The sequence below is a fragment of the Prosopis cineraria genome, unplaced genomic scaffold, assembly GCF_029017545.1.
Source record: "Prosopis cineraria cultivar Desert tree isolate PC_DT_omini unplaced genomic scaffold, ASM2901754v1 PC1531, whole genome shotgun sequence".
In the NCBI taxonomy this organism is placed as follows: Eukaryota; Viridiplantae; Streptophyta; class Magnoliopsida; order Fabales; family Fabaceae; genus Prosopis; species Prosopis cineraria.
In genome coordinates this window covers 5,854-17,383 of record NW_026556856.1, presented here as the reverse complement: position 1 = coordinate 17,383, position 11,530 = coordinate 5,854, and the positions used below count along the sequence as shown (strand labels likewise).

Genomic DNA, 11,530 nt, shown 5'->3' with positions numbered 1-11,530 from the left:
TTGATATGTATAATTGTATTTAAATGTGTTTTATAAATTGAGACAATTGATATATTAATAGATAGAGCTTGTATGTAAAGTGTGCACTAGTATACAGTAATAGGTAGTCTGGATATATGACTCGAACTGTGCATCTAATTGCTGTTTGTTGGTTGACCAGTTAATGGATGATGGAGACTGTATGCATCCATCAGAAAGTGCGTAATTTTGTGATTTGATAACTCCAAACAGGTCATTAAACGCATCCATGCGGACCATGCCATCCCATTTATTCCTCCCTTCCCATGATATATTATTATTATTATTCTGAAGTGTTGGTATTTAAATTAAGTACAAATTTTTGCTTTCATCCATCCGTTGCTCTCTCCGCGGATCTAGTACCATTAAATAACTATAAGGATAATCAATTCCAGTTGATAAATTTCTTGAAAAATTTGCAAATCAATAACGAAGTCACATAAAAATAGTGTAGATATTCAACAATGATTTATACACCCTATATGCAAGGGTGCTTCTTTTTCTTAACATTATAAAAGCATAGTTAAATTAAATAACATTTGGTTAGGGGAGATCATGGAAGATACATTCTGATTATTGCATCAATGTACATATAAATTAGGATTAATGTGCAAAATAGACTATGAAGTATTGTGTGAAAAGCGCCTTAAATTCTTAAAATGTATAAAATAAATTTTAAATTTTTAAAATTTATAGTAAATTAAACCATATCGTTAACTCACCATTAATGCCTTCACTATTCACTTAGTGGGGCTCAGTCAAAACGTTAATGTGACAGTTTCTTATTGATATGTCATTTTTAATTAACATCACATATCCTAAACTATCACGTGAGTAACATCCTAGGCTCTGGACTTTGAAATTCAGAGCAAATTGCTCGCACCATTTGTGTAGAACGCTGATTATTATATAAACTAAATTAGCCTTAATATGATTCACCAAGATAAATGCATCGTTGGCTGCAGCAAATGACTCATAATTTTATGAAATGACACTTTTTGCCTCTTTTTTTGCAATATTTTATAAACGATTGGTATCTCATGCTTCTATATACACTATTATTTTGATTTAGTCTTGTTTTGAATAATATTTATTTATTTAATGATGAAAACCTAGGATCCCATTAGAAGATAAGTTTAATATTTTAATTAATCGGTTAATTTAGATTTGAAATTTATTGATAAAATTATTGGCTTTCACATCCATCATTCGCAAAATATTCTAATATTTAAATTTTTTTTCAAACGAGATCCCAAATTTTCATCATTAAATAAATAAATATTATTTAAAATAAGATTAAATCAGAGTTATAGAATATATAAAATCATGATATACTAATTGCTTGGAAAACATTACAAAAAAGGAGCCAAAAAAATGTCATCTTACAAAATTATGGGTCATTTGTTGCAGCTAACGATGCATGCACCGTGGCAGACCACATTGAGGTTAATTTGATCTATATAATACTTAGTGTTTTACACATAAACAATGAGAGTAATTTATTCTAAATTTTAAAGTTCAATATTCAAGATGTTACTCGCGCAATAGTTTAAAATCTGTGGTGCTGATTAAAAATGACACATCAGTAAGGGATCATCACATTAGCATTTTGACTGGGCCCCACTGAGTGAACAACAATGGCATTAATGATGAGCTAATAATAAGATTTAATTTGTTGTGAATTTAAAATTTTAAAATTTATTTTATATATTTTAATAATTTAGGGTTCAAGACGCTTTTCGCACCATACTTCAAGTTTACTTTGCACACTAACCCTATAAATTAATGCTAAAGTATCATAAATTACTGCCAATTATATATTACATGAAATTAATTTATTTATAATATATTAGTTAGTTATGACCATTTAAACAAATCATTTAGATTAATATATTTTGGCAATGTTAATGCCTTTTACAAGATAATGTGAGGAGATCATAGGACATGGGCGCGCGCGCGCACATAATATTTTGGTGTCAATCGGGGACTTCTAAATTACATCTTAAAAAATTTAACATGAAGATTAAATTTGTTGCTATATATATATATATATATATTCTACTAGGCAAGCCGACTCATATGTATTATTAAATTAATGACAAATGCCACAGATCATTGATAGCATACTATACATGAGATTTAGTTAGTTACAACAAATTAAAAAAAAAAACTCATATCAATATTTCTTGAATTGATTATGTATTTTCAAAACTCAAAATCAGCTATCAAAATGATGTCCAAAACGCAAACAACGAGTCAGACACCCCAACCCGGAAACAAAATTGCGGAAAAAAGTCAACAATACTCCGAGTCATGGGATATATACTCTTGTGTGCTATATTTAACAAAAATTAATTGCATACAATAAACAACAAATAAAATGAATACATGTTTGTGGCCCCCGGTGGGTGTCTCTTTTTTTCTTACTTTTCATTTTCTTCATTTTCCCTTCATGACCATTTGATCAAACATTTTCAACTATACATAAAATATATGATTTTATAATTTAAAATTATTTAGATCAAATTTTAATAGTTTAAATTTATTTACATATTTTGATGTGAAAAAAAATAATTTTATTAAATATTTAAATTGAATGGTTCAAATTTTAATCTAACTATAGTTGGAAAAAAAAATAAAAAGAAAAAAAACAGAGAGGCACCCACCACGTGCCCCCATCCTCGTCGTCTCTCCTCTGTTTTCGTAGACAATTTTTCAACAAACTCACACCCCCAGCGTCGGAAAGAGGTTGTCTCCATTTCTCTTCCCTCCATTTTACTCCATTTCTCTCCCATCACCTTTGGATCAAAAATTTAATGGTTCAAATTGAGGCTTTAATAAAATTATTATTTTATTTTATAAAAAAGTGTATAAATAAATTTAAATTATTAAAGTTTAATCTAAATCATTTAAAGTTATAATATTTTATTTATATATTTTATATAAAATTAAAATAACAATTTTTTTAAAAAATTAAATCTAAACCATTGAAAAGTTTAATTCAAAGGTGATGGAAGAAAAATGGAAGGAAATAGAGGGAAGAGAAATGGAGACACCCTCCTCCCCCCAGCGTCTATGGCTTAATTTTTTTTCTCTTTAGCCGAGGTCCGAGGCAGTGATGCAGAAGATCGAGATCCTATCTGAACGTAATTACCCAGATCTAAAATATATTACATTGTCAAATAATTAATAATAGTTTGTATAATTAAAATTATAAAAAAACATCACTATATTTAAATATTGTCTTCTAATAGAATAATTTATTACTATTAATTTTACAAGATGTTTTATACTTTCATATTTTCGACTAGCACAACCTAATTAAAAAATATCCTACTTTTTTAATTGGGGGAAATAACTAGTAAGAATTAAGAAATTGTATAAAAGCATCTAGCATTTTTAGTTAGAGCTAGTGAAAGCTTTTAATTTTTCATTAGTATTGTCATATTATTCAGAGTACAATTTTTTTAAACAAACTTATATTCGGAGTACATTAATACGGCGAGAAACAAACAAGGAACACTGGCCAGTCCAAAAGGATCCAACAGATAAGATTCGTGCGTTTCTTAATTACTTGAACTAATTTAATATTTATTTATAATGTACACCTTGCTCAATTGAATAATTAGTTGAAATTGATAAAAAGAATAAGACGTCCATCTAGGGTGGGGTATAACGAGCCGGCATTCTTTGAGGAACGTTAAAATTAAATGGCCACTAATTAATTATTAATTATTAATTAATATATATAAATCATTGAGCGTAACCCAGAGTGTTTCTCCACTCCTGTGAACCGGACGACCCAGGACGGGGCACACACCGCAACAGTTTGTTTGAACCAGCATCGTTACAGAGACGCGCAAGATGCAAGACAGGGAAGCATCGGAGCCGCGAAAGGGTAGCGCCAAGAGAGTCCTTTTCTTAACAAACTGCCTCTTGCTCTGTCTAGGCACCAGCGGTGGCCCTCTCATAAGTCGCCTCTACTTCCTCCACGGCGGCAAACGCGTCTGGCTCTCCAGCTGGCTCGAAACCGGTGGATTCCCTGTCTGCCTCCTTCCCCTATTCATCTCTTTCATTCGCAGCCGCCTCTCCCGACAAGCTAAGCCCTTCGTCTTCATCGACGCGCGCCTGTTCCTTTCAGCCTTCGTCATCGGTGTTCTCACCGGCCTCGACGATTACCTCTATGCTTACGGCTTAGCTCGCCTCCCCGTCTCCACGTCCGCTCTGATCATCGCCACCCAGCTGGCTTTCACCGCCGCCTTCGCCTTCCTTCTCGTCAGGCAAAAGTTCACCCCTTTCTCCATAAACGCCGTCGTCTTGCTCACCACTGGAGCTGGTGTGCTGGCTCTTCATTCATCCGGAGATCGTCCCCGAGGCGAGTCCACCAAGCAATACGTGCTGGGGTTCGTGTTAACGCTGACGGCGGCGGCCTTGTACGGTTTTTTGTTGCCTTTGATAGAGCTCATGTACGGCAAGAGCAAGCGGAGAGTGACCTACGTGCTGGTCATCCAGATTCAGTTGGTGATGAGCTTCGGTGCCACCCTGTTCTGTACAGTCGGGATGATCGTCAACAATGACTTCAAGGTTCACCGCTCTCGGATCTCTTCATCGCAACTCTATTTTTTTTTTAAAAAAAAAAATTGATCTATATACATATCTTATCAGGGAACTCAAGCGTTATATTTTGCAGGTGATGGGAAGAGAGGCGAGAGAATTCGGGCTGGGGGAGACAAAATATTACGTAGTGTTGGCGTGCAGCGCGATCATGTGGCAATGTTTCTTTCTGGGAGCTATAGGAGTTATCTTTTGTGCCTCTTCACTGTTTTCAGGTATTATAATTGCCGTGATGCTGCCGGTGACGGAAGTGTTGGCCGTAATTTTCTACCGAGAGAATTTCACAGCAGAGAAAGGAGTTAGCCTGGGTCTCTCAATTTGGGGGTTTGTGTCCTACTTCTACGGAGAGTATAAACAAATTCAGAAAAAGAAGCAAAATAATCCCACCCCTGATACGGATTTGCCTCCCACTCTTCCTAATCCATGAATCCGATACTCGTATATTAATACGTGCGTCTTGTAATTTTTGTGTGTGGCATGCATCGGATTATATATTGCTAGTATTGATTTTCGTTATATTCCGCATAGAATGCATCTGTATGCTTGCCTGATGATTTCGGAGTGTTTTACTCTACATGCTTCCCACCAGCATCATTGCTGGGAGTAAAAGCACGCACGTTTGAACATTCCTTTTAAGTTAGGCTTTCAATAACAATATTTTAATTTTATACTCTATGTAGAGAATATCTATGAAATATTTAGATATGGACATAAAAACATACTTGAGTATTTTTTTATTATTAAAAAGGGGAAAATACATTTGGCCCTTTTAATCTATAAAAGAATAGCTTATCTAGCTAACCATATCTTACAATGTACTTAGAAAAAATGGTAAAAAAAATAATAATAATAACACAATTGAAGAGCATGGTTGATACCTGATGACAGCCATAGCATAATTGGTGCCAGCACCTTCCTATCACTTACTCACTGCATGCCAATCGATACACATTAAATACTTTATGGTAAGGAAAATCAATGCCTCACCACCCCACCCACCCAAAAAATAAAAAATAAAAACCATATGGATCCCAATCGTCGCATGGTGCATTGATTGAATTAGTGTTCGGTAGCACCAATTTTTTCTCCACTGTCTTAACTCTGAAAACATCAAAACAACCGAAAGTGAGACGGACCAGAATGGAGCATCCTCTCACGATGCTGAGAGAGCGAGAGAAAGAGTGCAAGTCTGGCCAGTCTTTAAATCCATAGTTCATCGATCACACCGCTTCGGTTTGCTCGAAAGGGGCCGAAAGTGGTGGATCCATTTTCACCGTTTCTACCTTATCCTCCATTGGCCAGCTGAACTGGTGCAGCTTATTTTCTTGTATCTTAACTGTAGTTGTTACCCAAATTGGGTTTCCTTGAATTGAGTTTACCAAGTACAGATTGCAAAGTACGCTAAAATGGGCTTGGAGTTGAAGTTGGCATAGATCTTAATGTTTGAAGTCTGTAATTTGCTGTTTGTTGATACGTGTTGTCATAGCCTCGGCTTCGTCCCACCTTGTATTATTCGATTGGGTATTCAGTTTGCATTCATTTTCACGCAACCAGCGTCCGTGTTAATCTAGACGGCCACGTCAAATTAAAAATACGTCTTATATTATAAAATATTTTAAATAAAATTATACGTATTAATAAAATTTATTAAATATATTTTATAACTTTTTAAATAATAACATAAATTTTAATAAATGTCATTCATTTAATACTCTATTTATAAAAAATATTAAAAGGGAGGTAATATATAAAATGGGAAGTATTAAAAAAGAATCATTAATAAAATTTTATCTTTATTAAAATATAAAAAAAGAAGTAATACTAAAAAAATATTATTAATAAAACTTTATTTTTATTAAAATGTCTTATATTTTAAAATGTAAAATATTTTTAAAATTATTTTATAATTTAAAACGAAAAGGTATCATTTTATATGAAAAATATAAATTTTAATTTAGATCGTTAAAATTAATTTAAATAACTCAAATTTTATGCAGCAATTGTGCCCATCAGCATCAGTATTTTTGCGGCCACATGGATTAATGAATGATGAGACGATACAACAAAGAGTCGAGAATCATTTTTATTCCTCAATTATATATAAAAAATTATAAATGTTTTTAAATTTAATTATAAATTAATTATGTTTCTCAAATTAAAAAATTTGTTCATCCGTTTATCCTGTTGTTATTTTTTTTATTAAATGTGTCCCACATTTGATTTTTTAAATATTATTTATTATAAAATATTTAATTGTAGGTCTCACAGCTTATTTTATATATTTTTATAATATAAAAATATTTTTTTTTTCAAGTAGAAGGAAAATGATAGGAAGTTGAAATTAGGAAAGTAATGAGAGATATTTGACTCTTCTCCTCACATTCTCTCTCTACCTAAACTCCAATAGCTCGTGTCTCCCACTTTGAATCTCTTTCCTCCACCATCTTCACCGAATCCACAAGTGCCGCTGCAAGCTGCATCATAGCAATGCGACCATCTATCCTCTTGCTGGGCCCCTTCAGGGCAAGCAAAGCACCATCAACGTGCTTGAAGGTGACAAACCCATAACCCTTAGACTTCCAGGTGGCCTTATCAAGAATCACAATGGCTTCTTCAAGCTCGCCATAGGTGAAAAAGAGGGAGCAGAGGCTATCAGTAGTGGTCTCTCATCTAAGACTATGGATAAAAAACTTGCGTTGGGTGATGTTTGGGTCTGCTATAGATTGCATGGCGTCAAGGATGTCAGCATGGTGAACGACGACATTTTCTGGATGGGAGATGGGGACGAGAAACAGAGGGAGGGAGGGAGAGAGAGTTCAGATATTTTTCAACCTCTGTTTTGATGATAGAAAAACAAAGCAAAGAGACAAGCCTTCAAAAGCAACAAACAACACCTATTTTTTGCAAGACTTGATTTAAAATGAAGAGAGAGAAAGAGGGAATGGAGGGGGGGGGGGAGAGAGGAATGAATGATGAAAAAGATCAAGAGTAGTATCACATTGTTGAACTCGGGACTTGACTAGTGAGAGCAACATGCTCTAACCAGCAAACCCTCCTCATGTATGCCTTCGTCTTCCACCTCCTAGTTCAAACCCTCCCCGTGCACTCAATTCGTTCATCTCCTTTGTCGCTCATTCACCCGTTTGGATCCAACATCTTCATCACTCCCTCCATGGACGTCTTATCCAAGTGCCCTGTAGCTCCTCCTGATGCATCCTTGTGTGTTTGGGTGCCCTAGATGCCATAGCTTAACGTTGATGCATTGTGCCTGTGCTGGCCAGGCACGTTCAAAAGGATAAAGCTTGGAGAGAGAGATAGGAGAAGGAGAGGGAGATGGGGAGAGATCAAGAGAGAGGAGTGAGCCATGTAAAAAATATAATAAAAAAATAAAGTGGCTCTCGCTCTTATATTTTATTATTAAAAATATTTAAAAAATTTATGTGGGCCTCACTAATAAATAATTAGAGTATGGAGGAATCAAAATTTTGAGATGGGAGGATAAGATTAATCCTAAATAAAATTTAATATTATTTATATATTTTAATAATTTAAGAATGGAAATGACTTTTTTTTTTTTTGAAAAAGGACAGTCCAGACTCGCAGCGTTAACTTGGATGGTCCAAAAGCAGAATTCGTTGATTTAATGCCGGGGCCACGTCTACCCTCTCTCTCTCTCTCTCTCTCTCTCTCTTTTATGGGCACGATTTTTTTTTTTCAATGCAAAATCATCATCTCCCTTGATTTTTATTTTATTGGTTTTTTTTTTGTTATCCTTTGGGATGCGCGCGGCATGAGGTATGTGTTTCCCGTAATAACATTGCTCCCAGTAAAAATCTCCGCCTTCAATAGAGTAAAGTTGACTTCTTTTAATAAAAGGAAATCGTTCTTGAATTTGCTCTTTGCCAAAAGGCCGATGTGGGCCCGGGCAATCATATAACTGGATTATTTTTATTTTTAGAGGATATTAAATTTTTAATTCTTAAACTTATCTAATCTCAATCATCAATTAAGTTATTTAAATTTAATTTTTATTAAATTGGTCATTAAAGCTTACTTTAGTTATTGATTTTGTTGTTATTGAAAGAGGAGATATCATTATTAAGATGTATGAATATTAATAACGAAGTGCATATTTGGACATGGAATTATAATTAATTATTTGTATGGAAATGACGTTTTGATGAAAGATATCCCAACACTTTCATTTCTATATGGTTATTTTACCCAAACTGCGTGTTGGCTTAAGTTGGTTTGCTCCTCAATTTCAATTATTCTTATTAGAACATTTATTACTTTTCAGAATTTCGAGCCTACCAGTACACCCTTGGTTTTTGCGTAAATGTGCGCATCTTCTCTCCCTGATCTAGTGGCTGCTAACATTTTAAGACCTCTTATAATGAGATTCACGTTGAAAAGCCTCACAATTATAGAGTTTATAAATTCAAAAACTCTCTCATTTAATAAGTTAATTTTTTAAAATGAATTCTGTCTTTAAATCTATATTCATAATAATAATGAGAATTTGATGTCATAAAAAGAGTTATTCATAAAAGTTTCTAATTGGTAAAATGATGAGTGAAGTGTTATGAAGTGAAATTATTGGAGATCCTCACCGGTAGTATAGGGTTTATAAATTTAAAAAGCTATCTCACTCAATATGCTAATATTTTAGGATGGACTGTCTGCCTGTGCTCGTAACAGTTCTCTCTTCGCTTTACATGAACGTCGTTCCAGTTTCTATCATCCTCTTGTGACCTGCGACCTCTTCTTCCTCAACTCAAAGATATGTCGGGAGTGAAGGACGAAGGAGTGAAGATGCTTGCCCATGAGATTGAAATGCTGAAGATTCAAGATTCATGAAGCTGCAGCATCTGAGAACATCTGAGTTGAAGAGGTTGCTTGCTGTTGGGCCTATAAGTGAGTTGAAAAATAACGAAGAAAAGGAGAAATCGACGGCGAAGAAACGTCCTAGGGGGACAAAAGGCGAGTAACTTTTCTTAAAATATCAAAAGCAAACAAGACATTAAATCTGAAAAAAATGAAAAAAAGCTGTAACATTGAAAAAATATTATTAATGTTACAATTAATTTAATTTAAATTTACATTGTTAATCAATATATGTGTGTTAAGTAATTTTCAAAATATTAAATGTATCACTGTTAGATTTTTGTTAAATGAATTTAATAATATATTTGTCCTAAAACTCATGTCTTTCATTATAATTTATATATCTAAAATTAATTTTAATTAAAATCATCTAAACATCTTCAATTTTATTAAAATTAATTTTAAAAAAATATCACTCAAACACCATCACATTACAATATAATTAATTATAATCAAAATCTATTATGTTCATAGTTTTTTTTAATCATCAATTATACTCAAATAAATTTCAAACATATCCAAAATATTGATAACAGTCATGTAAATTAATAAAAAAAATAAAAACAACTTAATCAAAAATTTGAAAGAAATAAAAGAAAAAAACACTGTAAAAGAGACTATATTGATAAAAATTAAATTGATTTAAAGGTTAAATTATTTTTATTTAGCTACATACACATGTTAAATTATCAATATGTTTTATACATTAGGTTGATTTGAGAGTTAATTTATATTTTAAATTTAAAAGACTAATATGATAATTTAAGAAAACGTAAAGAATAACATTAAAAAAAGCTTGTCGTAAATTGATATTTAAGACAAACTTATGGGCAAAAAGTTTTATTATCCATAATTTATATTATTAAGTATAAATTAATATACATGAATATGGTTTCCAGTACATGTAAGGTGTTGCCACGCAGCAAATGGAGCGTCGAATTCGCTATACTACTTGACAGAAACAAGGAATGATGACGAGGCGGTTTAGAAATAGGAATGAGGACAGGAATGCAAGTTGGGTGGACATAAAGATTTTGGGTTGAGGAAGTGAGGTAAATAGAAGAAGGGATGGACACTTTGGGTGGATGGAAAACAACAGACAAGACATAGTCGTGTGAGCATCACTCATCATATTCTCCTCCCTTCCATTCTCTCCAATTTCACTTGTCTCCACTCTGTTTTACATTCTCATCACCATCTCATCACGTATGATTAGAGTAGTGCCAACTTCACAATTTATTTATATTTTCTCCATTCCATCCGATTCTCTAATGCACTTAAGACGACTTGTCACATTATATATAACATTAGAATCGTATTTTATTTCTTAAAGGAAAAATATAACTGTTGATATTCAGTGTGTTTTGAAATTAGTCTTTATGCCTTTTTTTTTTTGGGTTCCTCAATCCCTTAAGTTTTATATGTTTACAACATCAGTCCTTATTGTCATTGGCAGGGTTAAATTTGCTAATGTACACATAACTTTGTTCATTTTTGTTATCGATTTGGTAAAATTATGATGATTTAGATGTTGTATGAGAAAAATGTAACATCCTGAATTTCAATCATTTGTTTATTAATGAAGCAACCAAGTTTAATTAAATAAAATTGATGTAGAGAATAGTTAAATAAGATTAAGGGACCGTTCAGGCTTGATAATGACCTTAGAAAGGGGGTCTGAGATGCAAGCTATGTAGGCCTAAAAGAAGGAGAAAAATGGAGGTGTGTGGTTTTGTACCACGCTCCATAGCATTTACATGGTCTATCATGGAGCAATAGGCTGAGAAAGAAAGGGAAACTTCTCTATGCCATCCATTGCAGCATGACTGGGGCACTCTGTGCGACACGCCGTGGCACACGGTCAAAATTCTACAAAAAATGAGCAGTATCAGTTTGTAAATTTAGAAGAGGGAGTGTGAGAAAAAAGAGAGTATGATTTTGCTTTATTAGGGCTTCAATTTTGAGAAGAATGAAGGCATTTTAAAACTATCAAACCCCAAGAGTAATCCTT

The 11,530-nt window shown here is 33.3% G+C and overlaps 1 protein-coding gene across 1 annotated transcript; it reads left to right on the top strand.

The window, feature by feature from the left end:
• The first annotated feature begins 3,792 nt into the window (after positions 1-3,792).
• LOC129300315 (purine permease 1-like) lies at positions 3,793-5,307 on the top strand. Its single transcript, XM_054938880.1, has 2 exons — positions 3,793-4,602; positions 4,709-5,307. Exons 1-2 carry the CDS (start codon positions 3,883-3,885, stop codon positions 5,057-5,059), a joined length of 1,071 nt encoding a protein of 356 aa, XP_054794855.1. The 5' UTR covers positions 3,793-3,882; the 3' UTR covers positions 5,060-5,307.
• The last annotated feature ends 6,223 nt before the right edge of the window (positions 5,308-11,530 follow it).

What these genes read in the sequence shown, in the direction of transcription:
- LOC129300315 (XM_054938880.1), top strand. Translation starts at nt 3,883, where the DNA reads ATGCAAGACAGGGAAGCATCGGAGCCGCGAAAGGGTAGCGCCAAGAGA. An exon ending in TCGTCAACAATGACTTCAAG is followed by an intron (nt 4,603 to 4,708) that starts GTTCACCGCTCT and finishes TATATTTTGCAG; the next exon opens with GTGATGGGAAGAGAGGCGAG.